The sequence below is a fragment of the Podarcis liolepis genome (genome assembly GCF_965112155.1).
Source record: "Podarcis liolepis genome assembly, chromosome: 5".
Classification (NCBI taxonomy): domain Eukaryota; kingdom Metazoa; phylum Chordata; class Lepidosauria; order Squamata; family Lacertidae; genus Podarcis; species Podarcis liolepis.
In genome coordinates this window covers 95,966,628-95,991,267 of record NC_139556.1, presented here as the reverse complement: position 1 = coordinate 95,991,267, position 24,640 = coordinate 95,966,628, and the positions used below count along the sequence as shown (strand labels likewise).

General features: G+C 47.9%; 2 protein-coding genes across 40 annotated transcripts in view; both read left to right on the top strand.

Annotated features, from left to right (window-relative positions):
• EIF4G1 (eukaryotic translation initiation factor 4 gamma 1) overlaps nt 1-2,108 on the top strand; it is a 77,437-nt gene extending 75,329 nt beyond the window's left edge. For all 39 annotated transcript variants that reach the window (XM_083503777.1, XM_083503793.1, XM_083503800.1 and 36 more), the window contains 2 exons: nt 273-413; nt 1,639-2,108. In XM_083503777.1, the coding sequence (XP_083359903.1) occupies nt 273-413; nt 1,639-1,820 (323 nt within the window). In that variant the 3' untranslated portion in view covers nt 1,821-2,108. The remainder of the gene's footprint in view (nt 1-272; nt 414-1,638) is intronic.
• THPO (thrombopoietin) overlaps nt 1-24,640 on the top strand; it is a 305,395-nt gene that overhangs the window by 1,405 nt on the left and 279,350 nt on the right. The gene's annotated exons all lie outside the window — the stretch shown is intronic.

Genomic DNA, 24,640 nt, shown 5'->3' with positions numbered 1-24,640 from the left:
ATTAAGGGCAGGTATTCAATCTTCCTTCCTTCCATTTCCTTATTTGGGGGAGCTTGGTGGCCGCCACTGGGATGTCTTCTGAGGAATGGGACCTGTGGCAGAGGCCAACTCCATCTTGGAGTAAACTACCCTCTAGGATTCGGATGAGGCAACAGACAGGGGACCAGGAGGCTGTTATCGGCTGTTTTAGGGGTGCAGTGAGTCTTTGCACAACATCCTTAACTCTGAACATCCTTCTTCCCTACCCCCCTCCCCTCTTCCTTCCGCTGCAGTCGAGAATCCTTACCGGATGGACAGTCCTGTGATCAAGAGCCGAGCCAAGCTGCTGCAGAAATACCTGAGCGATGAGAATAAGGAGCTGCAGGCCCTCTATGCTTTACAGGCCCTTGTGGTAAAGCTGGACCAGCCAGCAAGTGAGTGTTTTGCCTGGAAAGGCGACCCCCTAGCCTTGTAAGCCCAAGCCGCAATAGAGATGACCTGCCTGTAAATATCAGTGTTTCCCAAACTTGGGTCTCCAGCTGTTTTGGACTGCAATTCCCATCTTCCATGACCACTAGTCCTGCTAGCTATGGAGTTGTAGTCAGAAAACAGCTGGAGACCCATGTTTGGGAAACACTGCTGTAAAATCAAGAGAGGCAAGAGGTGCAATAGGTTCAGGGAAAGTGCAGTCAAAATGCCTGAAGGAACTCCCCCATGAGCAAAAATTTGTAACATTTGGGGGCTTTTCAGTTCAGAAAAATGGCAAATAAGAGGGAGTGGGGTGGGGGATGACAACATGGTGTAATATCCACAGTTATCCGAGAAAGATAAACATGGGACTATTAGGGATAGACATAGTACTTTGTCACACAGAGCATAATTAAACTGTGACATTCACTCCCTCTCTATTGGATTGATTTAAAAAGAGGGTCAGGCAGATTCATGGAGGATCATCTGTTACTAGTGGCTGATACCAGTGGATAGAGGCATTGTTCTTTCTTTCATCATCTTGGGCACTGCCTTACACGGAGTCAGACCACTGGCTCATCTAACTCAGCCTTGTCACCACTGGGAGCATCTTGCAGCTCCACGGGGAGACGCCAGGGATAGAGCTCAGAACCTCCTGCATGTAACACAGATGCTCTGAGCTTATAGCTGGGGTAGCTCAGTCGGTAGAGCATGAGACTCTCAATCTCAGGGTTGTGGGTTCGAGCCCCACATTGAGCAAAAGATTCCTGCATTTTAGGGGGTTGGATTACTCTACAATTCTCTGGTTCCCTTGATCATAGATAATAGAACTTGGGCTCAGCCAGTTACAGCAGTGTTTCTCAAACTTGGGTCTCCATCTGTTTTTGGACTAAAATTGCCATTATCGCTGCTAGCTAGGGAACTGGCAGTGGAATTTGTCGTCCAAAAACAACTGGAGACCCAAGTTTGAGGAGCAGCGAGATGGGGGGCTGGTGAAGCGTGCTTTCTTGTGCCTCCTGGATGGATCCTGCCCGTAGGAGTAGAGAGGAATCAATGATACGATGTTGGTCGTAAGACCCTTCTTCCAAGCATCCAGAGGGGCGAGTCGAGTCGGCTGGCGACCTGCATCTTCTCCCCCCCCCCTGCGTTATTTGACTCTCCTTCCCCCACCCTCTCTCCTGCCGCTTCCAGATCTGCTCCGAATGTTCTTTGATGCCTTGTACGATGAGGACGTGATTAAAGAGGAAGCCTTCTACAAGTGGGAGTCAAGCAAAGACCCGGCCGAACAGCAAGGGAAGGGAGTCGCGCTCAAGTCCGTTACAGCCTTCTACACTTGGCTGCGCGAAGCGGAGGACGAGTCTGACAACAACTGAGCACCCACGTTGTGGGAGGTGGGGCGGATGGACGGACGGAGCCTGCCCGCCTGCCTGCTCTGACCCCTCCTTAGAGCCTTGGACTCCCGTGGGGGTGGCAGCGTGGCGGGTTAAGAATACACAGGAACTGGGCGCCGCTCTCCGTACCTTCCTCCCACACAGGACTTCTTTCCCCCCCCTTATTATTATTTTTTTTTTTGGTTGGGATTTTTTTTTTTGTTCTTTTGTTTCTGTTTTAACAGCCTGTATTGGTTTGTGTCTGACGATAATAAATTGATGCTGAAGGAGGCGGTAAGTGTTGCTGCTCCGCTCAGCTCTCGAGGCCAATTGCCCCGGGGCGCACCTAGGATGACGATTTTAATGAGCGGGGGGGCCCCCCCTCGAATCTTTGGCAGGTGCAAAGCACCCGAAACACATGTCTGTGGAAAGGGGTTGGGGGTTGGGAGAGCCTGATGCCTCTGCTGCTCCCCCCCTCCCACCTCCCCTTCCTCCTCCTCCTCCTCCTCCTCCCCAGTTATTGCTGAAATATAGAGAGATTATATAAATATATATATAAAATATAAATATAGACTTATTAAATCTTTTGAGGTTTGAGAGGATAGGACTCTGCTGTCCGCAAACTTTGCCCTCCTGTTCCCATCTGCCCCCCCCACTGCCCCCCCCGCACCCTTGGATCACCGCCTGGAATTAACACAAAAGCCTCTTGACGGATGTTGTTGCTTTTTTAAAATAAAGGGGGGGGGGAATCATTTCAAACATCCGCCTTGCTTGGGAGCTGCTGGAGAGTTGCTGGCAGAGGGAATAATATGGGGGTGGGTGATGTGTTTGCAGCTCTTCAGTTTTGAGGTGGGGGGAGGCTTCCTTCTTTGGGAGGGCCCTCCCACGTCCCCTCCCCCCCCACGCCCACACTGAGGCCACGGTTTTGCGACCTGCTTCGCCTGCGATGGATGGTTAGAAGGAGCTGCTCTTGTGATTGAGAGAGAGAAAGAAAACAAAACAAAAAAACGAAAGCGAAAATGAAACGAGGATTCGGAATTATCGGTCACATGAATTTGTAAATACTTTTTTCTTTTCTTTTTCTTTTTTTCTTTATGGAGTATTTAATTGAAGATTCAAAAAAGCATCTTTTCACCGTAAACTGGAAATAAAAAAAAGAACATTGCTTAAAAAAGGTGACGTGTTGGCTGCTGTCGCGTCCCTGCCTCCCGCCTCGGCAGGTCTTGTCGGGAGAATGAGAGAACCCAGGGATCTTGTGCCCCTGCCCCTATCTGACCCTGTGGAAAAGGGGCAGGGAAGTTTCCTTAGCAAAAAACATTTGCTCTGTGGAGGGGGGGGAGAGGTTATTGCGAGGAGAGGGTGTTTCAAACACGGTTATGGGCTAGTGCAAATGGAGTGAGCTTTGGTGAAGTGTGCAAGCAGGCTCTCCAGGGTTGCCTTGCGGGCTTTGTAAAATGCAGGAAATTTGATTTGGGAGAAGAGAGGGGACAAAAGGCAGTCTTGAGGCCCTGGAGAGCCTGCACAAAATACACCTGTGTCCCCTCCCCGAAAATGTTGGGCTACAACTCCTAATCATTGGTCAGGCTGCCTGGGCTGATGGGAGTTGGGAGCGTTCAACAGCTGGATGCATTTATCTGGTGGCAGAGTGTGGTCCAGTGACGGAATTCTTGCCTAGGGTTCACCTTCACTTCCTCAGGAATGAATTTGAATCCTTAATTCAGCGTTTGGAATTTCTCAAGGTGATTTTTAAGCATGGGCAGTGTTAGCAGGGAAAGGGGTTTGCTGTGGGTGGAACGGTGAGGATTCATTGACTCCTTGAGGTGCTGGAGGAGATGGGGAAGGGCAGAGCATCATAGCGTTGTTCTTGTGACCGAGCCCTCATGGTTTTCCACACTGAGGCAGAAACTTTGCATGAACTGAGATTCCCAAGAAGCCAAACGCTGGACCTGCACCCAGTGTTGCCACTCGCAGGGTTTCCTGCTCTACAGTTCTCCAGGGCTGGAATGGGGGGGACAGCAGAACAGCTTCTTCCTCCTGCAACTTCCATCTCTTCTCTTGAAACGGTGGTGTTGGGGGCATTGTGGATCTTCTTTGCAAATGTTGAACCGCTGTGTGTCCCAAAGCGATGCCTGTTGTTTTCACCTTCAGTGCCGGAGGGTGTATCATGAACGGAGTGTCCCACTTGCTCCAGGCATCGCCACCCCCTCTTCTGGGCAAAAGGCAAGTTTCTGCACTTTGTCCTGGCAGATAAGATTTTTAAAGTTGCGTATGAGCAAGAACTGCCAGAGTCAGGAACTTTACCAAGTAAACCCCTTGCTCAGGAAATGAGGGTTATATTCGCCCTGCATGAGTTCTGGCACCTAAATTAAAAATTCTTGTTAACCCTTCTCCAAAATCTTATGGGATGTAGAATTATCTGGCACCCTTAATATCACCAGATTGTGAGCTGATCTGTTCACAAGACACTACAAGGTGGTAGACACCATTGTAGAATTCTGGAGAGTAGCATCTCAAGACTGCAGAATATGGAGAAAGAGAGCAGGGACATGCTCATTTATTTAACAGGAAATATGTACCACTTAATTAAAACCTCTAAGCAGTATGCATAAAACCGTACAATATATTTATTTATTGATAACAAAATAATATGGTGGCACACGAAGACTAATGTATATGTCAGGATACTTTCCAGTCAAGGATGATGCCCAGTGACATGGGATGTGGTCCATGAAAACTTATGCTAGAAGAAATAACATCACCCTCTCAGAGATATATATATATGTGTGTGTTTCCAGCATGACCACTACATTGAGCCCAGTTTAACCAGGGATGGGATCAAGGAGGGATTTCCATGGGCTGTCTACTTCTAGCTCATTCAAGCTCCCCAGGAAGGGGACAAAACAAGAAATGGCAGAAACTGGAACAGGTCTGCCCAGTGACTCAAAAGTAAAAACGAGTGTTTGGAAACAGCTGCAGAAGGATGTTCCTCCACAAGGAAATATTGGGGGCTTTTTTTGTTGTTGTTCAGGAAGAAAAGAGCAAACAGGCTGTCCAGAGTTGTCCTATGAAGATGATTGTGGTGAGTTGGGAGGGGAGAGTAAAGGTAAAGGACCCCTGGATGGTTAGGTCCAGTTAAAGGCGATTGGGGTTGCGGCGCTCCTCTCGCTTTCAGGCCGAGGGAGCCAGCATTCTTCCACAGCTTTCTGGGTCATGTGGCCAGCATAACTAAACCACTTCTGGCGCAATGGAACACCGTGACGGAAACCAGAGCACATGGAAACACAATTTACCTTCCCGCCGCAGTGGTACCTATTTACTTGCACTGGCATGCTTTCAAGCTGCTAGGTTGGCAGGAGCTGGGACAGAGAGGCAGGAGCTCACCCTGTCACGGGGATTCGAACTGTCAACCTGATGGGCAAGCCCAAGAGGCCCAGTGGTTTAGACCACAGCGCCATCCACGTCACTTCCTGGGAGGAGAGTGAAGAGATTCAGAAGAAGAAGAAGAAGAAGAGTTTGGATTTGATATCCCGCCTTTCACTCCCCTTCAGGAGTCTCAAAGCGGCTAACAATCTCCTTTCCCTTCCTCCCCCACAACAAACACTCTGTGAGGTGAGTGGAGCTGAGAGACTTCAGAGAAGTGTGACTGGCCCAAGGTCACCCAGCAGCTGCATGTGGAGGAGCGGAGACTCAAACCCGGTTCCCCAGATTATGTGACTACCGCTCTTAACCACTACACCACACTGGCTCTCTGGCCAGGCAAAAGAACATGCTTCACACAGCACATACAGTGGCACCTCTGGATGCGAACGGGATCTGTTCCGGAGCCCCATTCACATCCAGAAGCGAACGCAACCCACATCCGCGGGTTGTGATTTGCCGCTTCTGCGCATGCACGAGTGGTGAAACATGGAAGTAACGTGCTCAGTTACTTCCGGGTCGCAGCAGCGTGCAACCTGAAAATATCCCGAAGCTTATCCTTATCCTGAAGCTACTTCAACCCGAGGTATGACTATAGTTAAACTATGGAACTCTCTCCCACAAGATGTAAAAATTTGGACAGCTTACTAAAAGCTTTGACAAATCAAAGATGGATATCGTGTACAGTGGTGCCCCGCAAGACGAATGCCTCGCAAGACGGAAAACTCGCTAGACAAAAGAGTTTTCCGTTTTGGAGGTGCTTCGCAAAACGAATTTCCTATGGGCTTGCTTCGCAAGACAATGTCTTGCGAGTTCCTGCTGGTTTTTTTCCCTCCCCCCCCCCCTCTTTTCTAAGCTGCTAAGCCGTTTATCAGCTGATCTGACCAGCAGATAAGCCGCTAATAGCGCTAATCCGCTAATCCTTCAATGGGCTTGCTTCGCAAGATGAAAAAAACGCTAGACGAAGAGAATCACAGAACGGATTCGTCTTGTGAGGCACCACTGTATTAGGGAATATTGGTGGCAGAGAGGGGGCTGTGGTCTTCTATTTGGGGGCTTCCCAGTGTCATCTGGTTGGGATATTTGGGGAATGGGGTGCTGGACTAGACAAGCCTTTGGCCTCTTCTTAAAGGGGCAGTGGTAGCAGATTAGGAATTCCGGTTCTGGCTTCCTTGCTGGTTTCATTTCAGGTTTTCATTCTTCCTAAATGCATGAGGCTGCTTTAAATGCAGACGGTTTCGGGTTCATTCCCTGAAGTCTCCAGGCAGGGCTTGTAATTACTGAAATACGTTGAGTAATGGTCTTCCCTGGTATTTACACAAACTAAAAATAGGCCTATGTATTAAGCTGGAGATCTTTCTGTCTTTCTCTGCCCATGATAAGGACTTGTAATGTACTAAGCAGCCCACCTTGCTCCTCCTGGGTAAGAAGAACCATAGCTCCAGCGATGCCATTGTTAAACCGTCAGCAAATGCTGATAGGTTAAAAAGATAATGAACACTGCCTGTTGCTCCCGTCCATAAACAATATAGTTTTCGAAAGGCACCTGAAGAAAGGCTGGTTCCTTCCAAACTTCTGGTGGCAGGGAGTTCCACAGGGCCAGGCCTGCCACACTAAAGACTTAGTCCCTGGTGAGGGCCAAGCAAACCACAGGTGAGATGGGGAGGCGGGGGGGGGGGGCGGCCACCAGAAGTGCATTATTAGAGGATTTGGGTGATGGAGGTGGAGCATAAGGACTCTACTGTCCTCAAGTTACTTTGGGGCAGTTCCAGGCTTTGTAGGTTAATGCAAGAACCTTGCAGCTGGCTCAGTGGCTGAAGCTTATGGAAGTTTGTTTATTTGCAGCATTTTAGCAAAAAGAAGACCCTCAGAGCAGCTTCAAAAAAATTCACTTTTCAAACAAGCCCCTGCCCTTGGGATCAGAGTCTCAAAAGTCATATAACACATGAGGAAAAAGGAAAGGGGGGGGGCAGGTTCAAACCGCAAGTTCTTCATGTTACAGTTACTAGAACACATTTACATCGTTCTGTCTGTGCGGATTCCTGCTGACTAGAAGAGCAGCAATTCCTCATGGGTGAGCTGCTGTCAGAAAGTTGCAGCCCCTTGAAGCCTCTTTTGAGCCTCAGCTTTTATAAGAAAGAGCTTCATTAGATGCACACAAAGTGGGAAGCAAAGGTGTTCAGTGCCTAGTATTTATTCTTATAAAACCTAAGCATTGTTCCTTGGCAGGCTGGAGTCACTGGTGCAAGTGATTACGCAAATTAAGCCCATCTGCATCATTTTAGCTGGCCATGGAGCAGAGCAAGGAGCCGCCACACTGCCTGTCCTTGCCCATCAGAAGCCTTTGGTATTGTAGGGCTGGAAAGGGACCCCGAGGGTCATCTAGTCCACCCCGCTGCAGTGCTGGAATATGCAACTCTCCCTTGTGGGGATTGAACCTGCAACCTTTGCATTATCTGCACCAACCGAGCTATCCTGATTTTGTCAGGTATTGCCACATTTAAGCATGTATACGCAGCCTTAATAAGGACTAGCAACTTATTTTGTGGTGTATGACAGAATCTTGGGAAGAAGCTCAGCTCTGCTGCATCCAGTGTCTGCCCTATCCTTAAGCCCGTTCTCTCTTTCCTGCAGTCCTATGGTATTGCAATGTGCACATATCCCCACATAGATATTCTTGCGCATAAATGGGGGGGGGGGTGGATGAAGGGTGCATGGTTTGAATTCCCTCAGGAGAGCCAAGAGTCCATTTCCCCTCTGTATGTCTTTATTGGGATGCAGTTAGCAACATCTCTCACAGATGTAAGTGCGCATGTAGATTCGTGTGAGAATGCAGTTTGCACCTGGTGCCACCAGGGAGCAGCAGAGGACCAGTTCTTAATGCAACTTAGACGCACTTAGAAGTTCCTTTGGCTTGTGGCTGGGGAACATTCACAAACTGGCTAAACAGTCCTAGGTACACACACAAAGATTCTTAATACCAAGCACATCCCACAAGCAAAAGGTGGATGATTCTGTTAATCTCGATTTCTCATTTCTCCAGCCTTAAGTTCTCCACATTTTCACGATATGCAAATTCTTTTTTCATAGTCCTCATGAGAATTCATCAGCATCTTAAATCAGATTTCTCCTAATGTACATGCTTTTGGAAGTGATTCTGCTTAATGTACAAATTTGGCCAGCAATTTCCCCGAATAATAATGCATTTTGGTATGTTGTTGGTAATGTATACATTTTTAATGTATGCTTTACCCAACATAGGCATTTTTTTTTTATAATAATTTTTTTTATTGCTTTTTTCCAGGGTAGAAAATACATCATCAATAGTGCAACAAAAGCGGTTTTACAGAAAAGAAAAGAAATTATAGAAAGAAAAAAGCAGTTCACTTTTTCACATCAATTTTCATAATCAACCAGACTTCCCCACGTCCTCCATCCCCTGTTTTCTTTACAATAAAAATAAACAGCAAATTAATACCTTATTTCAAATGTTTTTGTGTTTTCATTTAATTATATAGTCCACAATTTATGCATTTCTAAATCTTAACTTAATTTCCAACGTTTACCAATTTCAATACTGAAGCATGTCTTTCCAGAACACTTAGCAAATTCTCAACATTCATATAACTTATAATGTTTTTGTAAATAGTCCTTAAATTTTTTCCAGTCCTCTTCCACTGCATCTTCTCCCAGATCTCGGATTCTGCCTGTCATTTCAGCTAATTCCATGTAGTCGATCAGCTGCGAATGCCATTCTTCCAGCGTGGGTAACTCCTGTGCCTTCCAGTATTTGGCTATAAGAATTCTTGCTGCTGTAGTTGCACCAACATAGGCATTTTTGGACATATTACTTGGAGAATTGCATTGCAATATTTGGGGAATTGTGAATGTTGAAAGCTGGCTGCCACTTGGCTTTGCGTATTGTTTCGGGAAGTGCAGATTCACCTCACATGTGAGCAGAATTGTCTTTGCCTCCCACCCCTGCCTACAACCTAGTTTATTGGCTACAACAGAGTGCCTGTTTCAAGCCCAATTTCATTGTGGCCTCCATGCTGCTGACCCCCTGGACCTTTGGAGTGGGGGGGGGGATGTCTGCTGACAGGTGTTTCCAGGCAGACCACCAGACTGCCCCCATTGCCCTCACTGCAAGAAGCAAAGCTACAGGGAACCAGGCAGAGGGCCTTCTCGGTAGTGGCGCCCGCCCTGTGGAATGCCCTCCCATCAGATGTCAAAGAGATCAACAACTACCTGACATTTAGAAGACATCTGAAGGCAGCCCTGTTCAGGGAAGTTTTTAATATGTGACATTTTAATGTATTTTTTACCTTTGTTGGAAGCCGCCCAGAGTGGCTGGGGAAGCCCAGCCAGATGGGCGGGGTACAAATAATAAATTATTATTATTATTAGGAGTCATTTCTCACCACTCAAGGAGTCTTGTTCAATGTTAGTGTCTTGATCAAGGGGAGTTATAGTGCTAGTCTGTTCTGCCTTGGTCAGACTACATCTGGAATATTGTGTCCATTCTTGGCAACCCAATTTAAGAAGAATGTTGACAAGCTGGAAGGTGTGCAGAGGAGGGCGACCAAGATGATCAAGGGCCTGGAAACCAAGCCTTATGAGGAACGGTTGAAGGAACTGGGTATGTTTAGCCCGGAAAAGAGGAGACTGCAAAGAGACAGGATAGCCATCTTCAAATATCTCAAGGGCTGTCACATGGAGGAGGGAACAAGCTTGTTTTCTCCTGCTCTGGAGGGCAGAACTCGTACCAGTGGCCTCAAGTTACAAAGGAGGAGATTCCGACAAAACATCAGGAAGAAATTTTCTGGCAGCAAGAGCTATTCAACAGTGGAACAGTCTTCCTCAGGACGTGGTGGACTCTCTTTCATTGGAGGCTTTTACGCATAGGTTGGATGGTCATCTGTCATAGATGATGTAGTTGAGATTCCTTGATGATCTTTGGGGGGTCCCTTCCAACCCTACAGTTCCATGAAACTTTACTGGGCTGTGTCCAGTTGCCTGCCACTAGCAGCCAGTGGGCCAAATCCTGCTCAAGGTGCATGACTCATTTAGCTTCCATCACAAGGCGTCAGAGGAATGCCCCACAGCTGGCTCAGACCCCAGAGCTATGGCAACAGGTCTCTGAGTCATAAATTAGGCTCATTTAGAATTCCAAGAACTTTGATGGGGTTTCAAAGCATGCAAGTAAATTCAAAGGAAGGTAATTGGTTACAAAGGTGAACTTCAAAGGAAGATAATTGGCATCAGCAGCAGTTCCAGGTGCAAGAAACTGAGTGTTGGGACATAACAAAAGTTCCTGTGAATCACTTTTAACCTAACGGGAAACCAGGGCGGGGGGAGGAAAGGAGGTAAAATGGGATTACGCAAGGAAATCAACCCAAACTTGAATGATTAATAGCCTAAACCTAAATTAATTGTTCTTTGGTTGCAACATTCCTATTGACATCATACTAGCAATTAGCCAAATAAAAAGGTTGCATTCAAATAGGCTTCTGAGTGAAATAAGAGATTCCAAAACATCATTTTATGTGCGAGGCTGAAGAGCGTCAAAGCTGAGCTGGGGGTGCCATTGTAGGGTTCCCCTCCTGCTTAGATTTCCAATTTTAGGTGGTTGCCTGGGAACTTTGTTTGGCTCCAGCATGGGGTTCCACTCCAATCTTATCCCCCATGCTGTTTAGCACCTACATGAAGCCGCAGCATGGAGTCGTTCATAGTTCTGGAATACGTTGTCAGCAATGGCTCTGCTTCCTTGCATCTGCACGCGAGCTGAACCAATGTCTTCTCTTGGTAATGGACTGGATGAGAGCTAGTAAACTGCAGCTTACGCAAGACAAGAAATAAGCACTGTTAGTGGGTGGTTTCCTAGATGCGGGTGGTGCTGTGGTCTAAACCACTGAGCCTCTTGGGCTTGCCGATCAGAAGGTTGGCGGTTCAAATCTGTGTGACAGGGTGAACTCCCATTGCTCTGTTCCAGCTCCTGCTGGAACCTAAAAGTTCAAAAGCAAGTAGATAAATAGGTACCGCTACGGTGGGAAGGTAAACAGTGTTTCCGTGCACTCTGGTTTCCGTCACGGTGTTCTGTTCCGCCAGAAGTGGTTTAGTCATGCTGGCCACATTGTGGACAAACACCGGCTCCCTTGGCCTGAAAAGTGAGAGGAGCGCCACAACCCCATATTTTATTTTCAATCCCTTTCCTAACATTTCCAAGCATGGAATTTGCTGCTGCACAGTCAGTTGACTTCTTCATGGAGCTGTCCACTAAGAAGCAAGGTCTCATTCCTGGTCAGTCGCCATTAGTTCAGACCTCAGGAGTATATATGCGAAATTAGGAAATTTTGCCCTAATATGCATCGCTATACACTTGTGTATAGCATGTGCCACTTTACTGCCTTGTGCCAACTACTCACCCTGAGCCTAGCCTACCTGGCAGGGTTGTAGTGGCTGGCCCATGCACTTATTTAATTATTTCATATATTTCTCCAAGGAGCTCAAGAAGGCGCAATAGTCCCCCTCATTTAATACCCACAACAAACCTGTGAGGTAGATTAGGCTGAGAGGCAGTGACTGACCCAATGTAACCCAGTGAGTTACATGTCTGAGTACAGCTTTGAACCCTGGTCTCCCAGGTCCTAGTCTGATGCTCTAACCATATAACACCGGTCCTGAAAGACCTACATTGGCTCCCAGTACGTTTCTGAGCACAATTCAAAGTGTTAGTGCTGACCTTTAAAGCCCTAAATGGCTTTGGCTCTGCACAGTGGCGGAGGAACCCTCTCTGGCACCAGGCTGGCGCAGCCCGTACAGACTGCGCATGTGCGGCATCCCACATGTGCGCACTCCATACAGATGCTATTATTATTATTATTGTGCGCGGCAGCATCCCGTAAGGACTGTGCACGTGCAGCAGCCCGTATGGTCGCCGTGCGAGAGGCAGCCCGTACAGACGGCATGCGTACAGATGGCCATCTTGTCACCCCTCCCAGAGTGGCACTGGGGGTAGCCTGCCCCTCCACCCCCCCTCCTACGCCGCTGGCTCTGCATACCTGAAGGAGCATCTCCACCCCCATCATTCAGCCCAGACTCTGAGGTCCAGCTCTGAGGGCCTTCTCGCGCTTCTCTCACTGCGAGAAGTGAGGTTACAAGAAACCAGGCAGAGGGCCTTCTCAGTAGTGGCACCCTCCCAGTGAAATGCCCTCCCATCAGATGTCAAGGAGATGAGTAACTATATAACCTTTAGAAGTCATTTGAAGGCAACACTGAGCTGGATCTAGATACATATTTTTTTTTTTTAAAAAAAAAGTTTCAGGAAAACACATTGTAAACCTCATAATGGGAGATCGCGTTGCTGAAAGATGGAACTGGGGTCACAGTGTTATAACACTTTTTCTTTACTAATGTAGCTGAGTCCCTGTATAGGGAAACATCTTAAAGTGTTACATTTTATTATATTTGCTCAGAGCGGTTGGGGCATAAATAAAACCATCACCACCTTGAGCTCTTTAGAGGAAAGGGGAAGTGTTGGACTAAATTAAGGAATAGAGCTGAAGCCGTGTGTGTGCACTATCGGGGTGTGTGTGTGCCCTGCCCTCTTTCCTCCATCACCTCCACTGCCCCATGTATCACAGGCAGCTAACATGTGGCCCTCTGGGTATTGCTGAACTACATCTCCCAGCTTCTCTGGCCAGGCTGTCTGGGGTGGATGAGAACTGTAGCTCAGTAACCTCTAGGGCAGGGGTCAGCAAACTTTTTCAGCAGGGGGCCGGTCCACTGCCCCTCAGACCTTGTGGGGGGCCAGACTATATTTTGAAAATAAATAAATAAATGAATGAATTCCTATGCCCCACAAATAACCCAGAGATGCATTTTAAATAAAAGTACACATTCTACTCATGTAAAAACACGCTGATTCCCAGACTGTCCGCAGGCCGGATTTAGAAGGTGATTGGGTCAGATCCGGCCCCTGAGCCTTAGTTTGCCTACCCATGCTCTAGGGAGCCTCAGGTTAACCACCCAGCCATACAAAAAGTGTTTCCCATTCTGAGTGTGTTTGAAGCAGCCTTCTGCCTGGGTCCCACAGCCTGTATTTTTCCACAGCATCCAGCAGAGGTGGAGCAGCAAGATCCCTCGCCTGAGAAGCATTTAGGGGGTTAAGACTGGCTAGCAGGCTGAACATGAGTCAACAAAGTGACAAAGTGTTAGGAAAGGCCAGCACTATTTTTCGCTCATATTAACAGAAGGCTTGTACCCAGAAGGGTCGGGAACAAACAGTGCCTCTCCTTGCAGCGCCACAAAGGCCTGTTTTGCTTTCGGTTCAGGGTGCCACATTTCAGGGGAAAGTGCATAGGCTTCGAGGTTGCAACTAGTTTTTGACAAAGGCCATTTTAGGGCTGACAGCCCAGCTCCAGCAGCCTTGGCGTGCCTACATTGGGGTGGGGGGACTGAAGGTAGAATTGATATGGGGGCCCTTTCTAACCACTGTTATCTTATTCAGTTGGGTTGTTCCATGACAAACACCAAAATTATTATTTTTTAAAATAGCTGCTTCATTTCAGATTTTGATTAAAATTGCTGTACTGGATTTTCCCACATGTCAAAGTTGCTGGTGTGAATAAAAATTTCCTATGCCTTATAGTTTTTCAGTTATTGGGGGCGGGGTGTGTGTGGTGGAAATGAAAATTAGGGGAAATTACGGAAATGTTCTATAAATGCATGGTGCATTTTTTACATTTTTTTAAAGCAATGTGCATAACTCAGATTACGGTCATAGAATTGTAGAGTTAAAAAGGACCACAAGGCTCATGTAAGTCCAAGCCATTGTAATGCAGAAATCCTCTGCCCAACATGGGGCTCGAACCCACAACCCTGAGATCAAGAGTCTCATGCACAAAACCCACGACTGCCTGGGGCAGTTGACACCTCTTGCCTTATGGTCAGGCTGGCCCTTGCCTCTGCAGGGTTCAGATCTTGCACCCTATCCCTGCTCTGTGCAGACCAAGGTAGCAGGGTTACCCTAGGGTCTTACAGGTCCTTTTCACTCCACTCAGGTCAGTGTGAGTGTCTCAGCTGGGAAGTGGAGTCTTGCAGCTTCTACAGCAGCCTTACTCTATGCTTTCCCCCATTTCTTGGAAACTTCCCCCAGAATTATTGGTGGACGGGTGTTTTTGTAAAAACAAGGCTTACAATGATCAGCAGTATTTGTTCAGCCTAGTTTGGCTATATTGTTCGCTTAGCAGCTGCATCCTAAAATTCACCAATGAGCGTAATTTCTGTAAATAGATCGTTGGCTAAGCTACCAGAATTGGTAATGTCCCCTTGTCCTAATCTGCAGATCCAAGGGCTCGATGATTTGGAGCTGATCCTTATGAGATGATGGCAAACCAAAATTTTAGCAGAAGAGGGGACAAGGAAATATACTGGGGGAGAAAGCAATAGAAGAGGTGACCTAAGGCTTTGCAGTTTCTTTTACCCCATGAGTATTGGGATGAGTGTTTTGGTGTGTGTTTTTAAACTTGTTCATAAATGATTTCGAGTTAGGGGTGAGCTGTGAGATGGCCAAGTTTGCTGATGAAACCAAATGAGTCAAGAGGATGGTTAGGACAAAAAGGGATTGTAATGAGCTCTTAAAAGGATCTCTCCAAACCAGGCGAATGGCCATCAAAATGGCAAGTGCAATTCAATGAAAGCAAAGGTAAAGTGAGACACATTGGGGCAAAATTTCCTAATTTCACTAATACTCTAAATGGGCTCCGAACTGGAAGGGGCCGAGCAAGGACGAGACCTTGGGGTCCTAGTGCATAACTCAGGAAAGATGTTGACCAGATGCAGTGGCGTAGCGTGGGTTGTCAGCACCAGGGGCAAGGCAAGTAATTTGCGCCCCCTAACCCGTGGATTTGTGCCCCCTAACCCTAACCCCCAGATGTTGCGCCCGGTGCGGCCGGCCCCCCCTGCACCCCCACGCTACACCACTGACCAGATGTGTGGGGCAGATGTGAAAAAGACAGATTCCGTGTTAGGGAGCATTGGGGGCAGAAATAAAACTGCAAAGATCATTATACAAATCTACAGTGAGGTGAGGCTTCGGGTACCGTCTACAATTCTGGTTGGCAGACATCAAAAAGGATGTTGTAGAGCTGGGAAATGTTCAGAAAAGAGCTTTGAGCTTTCAGATGTTCTCAGAACAGGGTGGATTTTGCAAGCACTTCTCTCTTCTGTTTATTTCCTACCCCCAGAAAGCATTTGGCTCAACCACGGCAGATTCTCCCCCTCCCCCATAAACACACATACGTAAAGACACATAATCTGCTCAGTGTGCAGTTTTGCCCTCCTCTGCCACCCACCCCATGTTTGCTATTGAAAAGTCAAACCTCTTGCTTGTGTGTCGTGGCTCCCAACATCTGCTCGGTGCTGTTGTTCAGGGCAACGCAGATGATGCTATTAAGGTCCCTTTGTGTATGGCTGAGGGTGTTTATTTTTATTTTTTATTTAAAAAAAACCTAATGCTTCTTCCCTGCTGCTGCCTAATGCCAGGAAATCAAATTGGGCATGGGAGCACATCCAAAATGCCAGCCCATTGCCCCTTTGTGCCTTCTCCCGTTCTCCCCGCCTCACTCCCAGTTGTGGCAGCTTTGCAACCCTCCCTGTCTTCCCCAATACATTATAACGGGGGCTGAACCCAGTCTTCAAACCCTCTCTGTCTGGGTCTCAGAACTCTCTAAAGCCCCAGGTCAGGGCTACTCATCTGATCTCCCTTCTCCTCATTCTACATGAAGAACTTTATAGCATAAGAAGAGCTTGCCTTCTGGCTCAGACAAGAGAGAGAAAAACGAACCCATCCACTTCAGCACCCTGTTCTCACTGGGGCCAACCAGATTGCTATGGGAAGCCCAGAAGAAAGAAGACAGGAGCACAACAGCCGCTTGTGAGCCCCAGCAATGGGTAAGCAGAAGCATGCTGCCTCTGACAGTGGCAGGAGCATAGAATCACCTTACCTTTCCTGCCCCGATGTGGCCACAGTGATCCATATGACGGTTACCTCCAGGCTTGACTACTGTAATTCGCTCTATGCGGGGCTGCCCTTCAAACTGTCCCACAAACTCCAGCGGGTGCAGAATGCTGCAGCGAGGCTCCTCACGGGGTCTTTGCCATGGGAACATATTCACCCAGTGCTTTACCAGTTGCACTGGCTCCCGGTGGAGTATAGGGTCAGGTTCAAGGTGCTGGTCTTGACCTTTAATGCCCTTTGTGGCTTAGGGCCCTCGTATCTAAGGGACCATCTCTCCTGGTCTGCCCCGCAGAGGACCTTAAGGTCCATGAATAACCATAGTTTAGAGGTCCTGGGCCCTAAGGAAGTCAGACTATCCTCCTCCAGGACCAGGGCCTTTTCAGTGATGGCTCTGACCTGGTGGAATGCTCTGTCCCATGAGACCAGGGCTCTTCAGGATTTAACCTCCTTCCATCAGGCCTGTAAGACAGAGCTATTCCGCCTGGCCTTTGAATCTGAATTCAGCCTGATCTTTTATTTCCCTTCCTTTCCCTTCCCTCCCCCTCCCCTTTTATGAAGATCACCCGCTCTGAGACCCCACAGCTAATTCTCCCCTGGCCTCCTCGCTGGCCCAAGTAGGACCAATTCAGCCAGCTAGCCCTGGGGATTATCTAATGCTTATTTCCCCTAAATTGATTTTTGATTTTTGAATTTTATTGTTATTCATGTTTATTTTATGTTGCTTTTATAATTAAGTGTTTTAAATTTGTTGTTAGCCACCCTGAGCCCAGTTTTTGAACCGGGAAGGGCGGGGTATAAATAAAAAAATAGTATTATTATTGTAGAGTTGGAAGGGACCCCCATGGGGTTATCTAGTCCAACCTCTGCATTCCAGGAATCACAGCTAAAGAATCCCTGGCTTTAAAACCCTCCGAAGAAAGAGAGTCCACCACCTTCTGAGGCTGTCTGTTCCACTGTCAAACAGCTCTTGGCTAGGAGGCAAATTTGTGGAGGCTAAAACTATCAAGGCCATGCAAGATGCTGTCCCTCATTGAACATTATAACCTTGTATTTTAGCATCAGGATCAAAATCTCGAATCTGGAGCAGGTAGCTGTCCAGGAAGAGGTGGAGAAAGCTTGCAGCATAATGGAGAACTTAGCAGTGGCACTGTCAGAGTTGCTTGATTTGTTCAGGTCTAGAGTGTGGTGCTTTGGGGAAGGGGACAAAAATCCACCACCCTCAATCCCAGGATCCCCTGCATAAAAAGAATGCCCTCTGCCACTTAGCTTTGGGGCCCCTTGCTCTCCTCCTTGTCAAACATTCACCTATCAACCGTACATTCGATTTCAGTCTTCGACAGCTGATCGTTTTTCCAATCGGACATGCAGCGGTGTCCTGCATTTGGCAGTGTTTTACAGGTTCAGCTGTCACAAACTTAACACCACTGCATGGTAGCTTATGGGACTTCAAATCTGCACACACCCAAATATCCCAGGTTCAAAGGATTTCTATAGGTAGGTCATGGACAGCAGGAGAGCGAAAGGCCTCCTGCCCCCTTCTAGGTTGGACAATACCAGGCTGGTGAGGGTGGCAGAGGTCTGTCTCCTTATAAGGCAGCATCTCTTGTTCATTTGAAGGATGCTCTCGATGAAAAGATCATTGCACCCAGCGATGGCTGTGAGCCTGCTCACTGTTAGGCTTCTCAACTGCTGTCAAAGTTAATGAGGTTTAAGCAAGCTAATTGTAAGCAGGATGGCTGCCCAGATTGGTCCAGGCAGACAGTTGTCATTTACTCTCCTCCAGAGCCTTCCACGTTCTCTCCTTTGGAAAGATAAATGAATTCCTGCAGTAAACTGTGATTGGGAAGGCCTCTGGAAGCAGCTGTGCCTGCTGTTAAGTCCCTACCCCAATGGGGAATCTGTGGTCTTTCAGATGTTTTTGGATCACAGCTGCAATCAGCTCCAGCCATCAGGGTCAAGAGAAGGTCTCAGTCCTTTCTGCCTCCTCCCCAGCCAAGCCCCCGAGCGGGGGGGGGGGGGTCAACCTGCTCCCTACCCCCTGTTAGGATATTGATGTTCTGTTCCACCTAAACAGATGTGTGGAGCTGTTGTATGTCACATGTCTGTTTACATTCCAGCACAGCTTGCTGGGAACTTCCGTTGTGTGTATAGCTTTTGCTTTATGCTTTTTGCTCTTGGACATGAAGGAGAGCTGCTTGTAAATATGCTTTACATATGCCTCTGTCTGCCCTTCCACCGCAAATAGTTTGTTATCTCTGCTGGCTTGCGTGCTCAGTTTCTGAAAGGCTTCTGAAGCTCTGAGTTGCAGATTGATGCAGAACCGAGGACTGGAGTTCGACTGACAACTGGCCAGTGGGCTGGAGCCAGCTGGGGGCCTGCCAATTGCCCCCGTTCCCTTGGACGCATCGCAACACCACCCACTAGTGGGTGTTTCAGGATTCTAGGTGGATGGTAGGGGGTTCTACAGCACAAGCTGAATCCTTCTTCCATCGAGGACTGGTGGGCAGTAAGGAAATGTTACCATCAAGAAAGATGCATTAGTGGGCAGTAGGTATAAAAAGGTGGACTCCCCCTGTCCTAGAGGAACAGAATATGGGGAGGGGCTCAGGGTTGCATTTGTGCTGGGGCTCAACCCTGTAGGTCCCAAGCAGAGATGAGGAACCGGTGGCCTTTCAGGTGTTGTTGGGCTGCCATCTTCCATTGCCCCTGATGCTGTGTTCATGCTCTGCTTGTGGAGAGCCAGTGTGGTGTAGTGGTTAAGAGCGGTGGACTTGTAATCTGGTGAACCAGGTTCGATTCCCCGCTCCTCCACATGCAGCTGCTGGGTGACCTTGGGCCAGTCACACTTCTCTGAAGTCTCTCAGCCTCACTCACCTCCCAGAGTGTTTGTTGTGCGGGAGGAAGGGAAAGGAGATTGTTAGCCGCTTTGAGACTCCTTAAAGGAGTGAAAGGCGGGATATAAAGTCCAAACTCTGGGCCTTGGGTGGCAAAGGAAAATTCTTGCTCTGATCTACCAGGGCTCTTCTACAAACCCTGGCCAGGCTGCCTGGAGCTGGTGGGAGTTTGAATCCATCAGCAACTGCAGAGCTGGAGGTTTCCCATCCATGACATAAAAGGACACCCACTCTGCAATACCAATTTAGCTCTTAAGGGCTTATTCTCCCACAGAACCCCTGTTGTGAGACAATAATTCTCTGTTAAAGTTCTCCAAGCCTTAAGATGCTTCAGACTTCTCCTTCTTCCAAGGCCCTCTGGGGAAATTACTATTAAAACCAGCTTATGGTGCAGAATTGCCCTCTGAACACATGAATGTACCCTTGAGCATGTGCAGAGTGCACCCCCTACATCGTCACTAGACAAGGCCATAGCACACTATACATGCAAGTAGGTAAAAGGTGAAGGACCCCTGGACAGTTAAGTCCAGTCAAAGGCGACTATGCGGTTGCGGCGCTCAGGCCGAGGGAGCTGGCATTTGTCCACTGACAGCTTTCCGGGTCATGTGGCCAGCATGACTAAACTTCTTCTGGTGCAATGGAACAGCGTGACAGAAACCAGAGCACACGGAAACGCCATTTACCTTTCTGCTGCAGTGGTACCTATTTATCTACTTGTACTAGAGTGCTTTTGAACTGGGACAGAGCAATGGGAGCTCACCCCGTTGCGGGGATTCGAACCGCTGACTTTTTGATCGACAAGCCCAAGAGGCTCAGTGGTTTAGACCACAGCATGCATTTAGTGCATTATACATGCAAGTATGTGTTTATTAACTGCCACTCTCTCGCGAAAGTGGATGCTGTTTGTAGGGTAAGGATGGTTTTCTGTGGAGGGTATGCTGGTGAGAAAAGACCCCTGCAGCCAGCAGGGTTGCCCTCTCCACTCATCAGGTGGTGATTGGAGGGTTCAAACGGGCAGGGAACATGCCGGCAAATCAAACTCCCTCCTTCCATCCCGCTGGCCAAATTTGACTGGAATTGCCCAGCTAACATTCATGTAGCTGTTCTAATACCATCCTATATCAGGTATGGGGCTGGTAAGGGCAAGGGCTGGCTGAAAGGGGCTGCGCACTGTTCTCCCCAAATGCCCAACAGCCAGCTGATTGACAACATCAGAGCATAGGAGGATCCTGCAGGATCAGGCCAGTGGTCCACCAAGTCCAGCATCCTGTTTTCATAGTGGCTAACCAGATGCCTCTGGGAAACCAGCAAGCAGGATTTGAGCGCAAGAGCTACTCTCCCCTCCTGTGGTTTCCAGCAACTTGTATTCAGAAGCATCGCTGCCTCTGTGAAGGCGTATAGCTATGGCCCTTTCCCAAACTCCAAATTAGTTGATTGTCAGGTGTTCTGGAGGCACTGTGCAAAATGCTTATGCTACATAACTTCCAATTCATAATAATAAGCAATATATAATAAATATTTGATACATAATAAGCGCCATCATCAGATTATTCACAGGGTCAACCCAGCACTAAATTCCACCACTGGACCCCCTGGGAAATACAAGAGTTGAATAATATAAGTTGCTAGGTGTCAGAGCTGCTTGAAGATCCTAGCTCACAGAGGATCACGCTAGCCAGCGATCATTAAGTAAAAGTCTTTATTGAGTTACAGTTTCCATTCTCACGCTGCTGCATGCAACTCTACGTCTAGTAGCTAGATCGGCGAAGCTCCGTCTGAGTCTCCGCCCCGTGTGCACCAACTTAATATCCTAGCCCGGCTCCACCTTTTCCGCCTGACTGTCCTCCTCTGGGTCCCTCTACCCCCCGGGGTCTCTTCCTTCCGGGATTCTTCTGACGCTGACCCCCCGGACCCTCCTGTCTCCTTGCGCCGGGCTTTAGGACCTGGCTCCCTTTCCGGGCTGCTTACTGCGCCACCTTCCTCTGCATTTGAACTTGGCGCGCGCGCCCAACCTTCCACTTTCCGCTTAACCGTTTCTTCGCTCCCCGATGGAGGTGTGGCCACTCCTGACTCGTGCCCTCCCTCCTGTGGTGAGCTGCCAGCGCTTGCCCCCTGGCTCCTTTCCTCTTCCCTGCTCTCTGGCGGTGACGCTGGTCCCGATTTCCAACTGCTCTCCTCTGAGTCCCCTCTGGCTCTATCTTCCTGGGGTGCCCCCCTAGACTCCCCCCTTGCCCTGGCCACTGGTGCTCCTTTCTGTGAATCCTCTGATTCATTGGAAAGACTCGGAGATCTCGGGTCGTCGTCATCACTCATCTTTTCTTCTGCCTCCTCCCCTTCGCTCTCTGTTTCCTCCCTTGCCCTTGCCTCTGCTCCTAAACCCCTGACACTAGGGATTTTTTGTCTCCATTAAGGGTGGAATTTTCAGAGCAATTCCTTTGCAAACTTAATACTGGTTCAAACCTAGCCTAAAGGGGATGGGATTCCCCACTTCTCCACCTGTAGCACTCTGGCAATAAACTACAGTTCCCAGGGTACATCAGAGGAAGCCATGTGCTTTAAACAACAATAACACACCCTTTACCCTAAGGTCCCATGGCAGGTTACAGCATTGAAGCATAATAATAATAATTTTAATAATAATTTTATCATTTATACCCCACCCATCTGTCTGGGTTTCCCACAATATTAAGAAGAGTTTAAAACAATTTGCAATCACAAAAGTAATGTGGGTCCTATCAGCTACATTAGTAAAGAAACAGCATTTTGAATGTGTTGTAAACATGTAGCACCAGATGGTGCTGGAGAGTTAAAAAAAATTCTAAACGGTTTTCCATAGCGTTTTTTTTATTTTGTTATAACTATTTACCAGTAACTTCTGACTTATTTATAGCGGGTCCCCTCCCCCCCCCCCGTGTGTAGGTTCTCCCCTAGAAATGGGCACCTTGCCAAATGCATGGTGTGCATGCAGCAAAATTCTCAGCGCCCAGGTTCTGCTCACCTCACATTTGGATATCATCATCGTCATCACACTGACAAATGTTATTGTGCAGGCATGGGCAAACTCTGCCCTCCAGATGTTTGGGACTACAACTCCCATCATCCCTGACCACTGGTCCCGTTAGCTAGGGATGATAGGAGTTGTAGTCCCAAAACATCTGGAGGGCAGAGTTTGCCTGTGCCTGTTCTTGTGCCATTGACAGCAGCCTGACACACAAATTTAGCAGCTGCAGTTTGTTCCTTAGTTTCTGTTTGTTGGGTTGCTGCTAAAGGGCCAGGATCAGGGCCAGTAAATGCCAGCAGCCTCTTTCTTCTTCACCTGCTGCAGTTAGAGCAGGTGGGACGGGAGTGTTGGGGGGGGGGGCAGGCTGGCAGAGCAGTACAGCAGTGTCTTGGGTACTTGAATCTAAACGGCCTCAGCCCAGTATACCTGAAGGAGCATCTCCACCCCCATTGTTCTGCCCAGACACTGAGGTCCAGCGCCGAGGGCCTTCTGGCGGTTCCCTCACTGCGAGAAGCCAAGTTACAGGGAACCAGGCAGAGGGCCTTGTCGGTAGTGGCGCCCTCCCTGTGGAACGCCCTCCCACCAGATGTCAAAGAGAAAAACAACTACCAGACTTTTAGAAGACACCTGAAGGCAGCCCTGTTTAGGGAAGCTTTTAATGTTTAATAGATTATTGTATTTTAATATTCTGTTGAAAGCCGTCCAGAGTGGCTGGGGAAACCCAGCCAGATGGGCAGGGTATAAATAATAAATTATTATTATTATTATTATTATTATTATTATTATTATTATTATTTAATCTGTCACCTAGGAAGCGGCCTTATACTGAGTCAGACCATCTGTCCATCTAGGTCAGTACTACCCGTGCTGACAGGCAGCGTCTCTCAAAGGTTTCAGTCTCTCCCAGCCCTTTTCTGAAAATGCCAGGAGCTGAACCTGAGATGCTTTGCATGCCAAACAGATGCTCTCCTTGTCACTCAGACCATGGATGAGCTTCAGTTCTCCCGCTTGGCAGAGGCTTTCCCTGCCAACATTTCACGGCTGCAGAATAGGGATGCTTCCGTGTACTCGGAAATTCCAGCTCGCTGCAAACTGTCTTAATTTGGTACTCTGCAAGTGTTTTGGCCCATGCTGATTTAATAGTAGAGGGAGTTTGCTCTTTGGGTTCACGTAAGACCCATCGAGTCCAGCATCCTGTTCTCACAGTGGCCAACCAGAGGCTTCTGGGGAACCAGCAAGCAGCACTGAGCACAAGAGCAACTCTCCCTTCCTGTGGCTTCCAGCAATTGGTATTTGGAAACATTGCTGTGGAGAGAGAGAGCATAGCTATCCTGGCTAGTAACCCTTGATAGCCCTCTCCCCTTCCATGAATTTACCTAATCGTCTTCCAAAGGTTGGTGGCCATCACTGCCTCCTGTGGCAGGGAGTTCCATAGTTAACTCTGCACTGCACGAAGTCCTGCTCTGGATTCTCTGCAGATTTAAAAAAGAAACCAAGCAAAAATTGCATTGAAATAGCTCACATTTTGCAAATGTGAGCTATGAAACATTTTTCTTTGTGTGTTTTTTTCACAGAAAGCGCATTTTTGCATGCATTTTTTTTGAACCCGTCATTGTCAACAATAATATTGACTCCAAAGTCATGTAGACATCAAGAGTTCAGAGTAGCCTTTCTCAGCCTTGGGCCCCCAGGTGTTGTTGGATTACAACTCCCATCATCCTGGGCTAGTGGCCAGAGATGATGGGAGTTGTAGTCCAACAGACCTGGGGATCTGAGGTTGAGAAAGGCTGCTCTAAGGTATGTAAATCTCTCAGATGGGGGTTTGAACCATGAGCTGCAATGTGGGACCCAGACAGAGACGGTGCTACATACTGGCCAGCTGAAGTCTCTCCATCTTTGTTCGCTGGAACTCCCGATGGCAAAATGAAGGAAGTGGTTTATCTTGTTCATGCTGTGTTATTTGCTTAAAGGCTGTTTCGCTGTCTTTTTTCTTTTTCTTTTTGGTGCTGTCTATTTAATGAAAGCACTGAACTTCCTTCCACTTGCGTTTTTATTGCCACTGGATTCAGAAGAATTCTTGCGTTTGGCAAAACAGTTCCCTGCAACCAAAGCAAAGGATGCAAGATAATTGCAATGCTCTGTGGCTTTCTTTTAGCTATTAAATTAAACCTTTACCCTTCATCTTATGTGTGTGTTCATTGCAGTTCTGAATCCCAAAAGCACCTCTGTCCCTTGGCAGAACAGGGTAGCTAGTCAAAATCATGGAGAATACATCTCTTAGTGACTACTAGGCGTGATGGATCTGTTGTGATGATGTTGTTGCTGGTAGCATTCCTCAAAATACCTGGTTCTGGGAATCACAGGTGTGAAGAGTGCAGTTCTGGGCTTCCCATGGGTTTCTGGTTGGCCACTTTGCAAACAGCATGCTGGGCCCTTGGTATGGCCCGCCCAGCCTCTTCTTATGTCTTTAAGAACCACCAGTGATTTACAG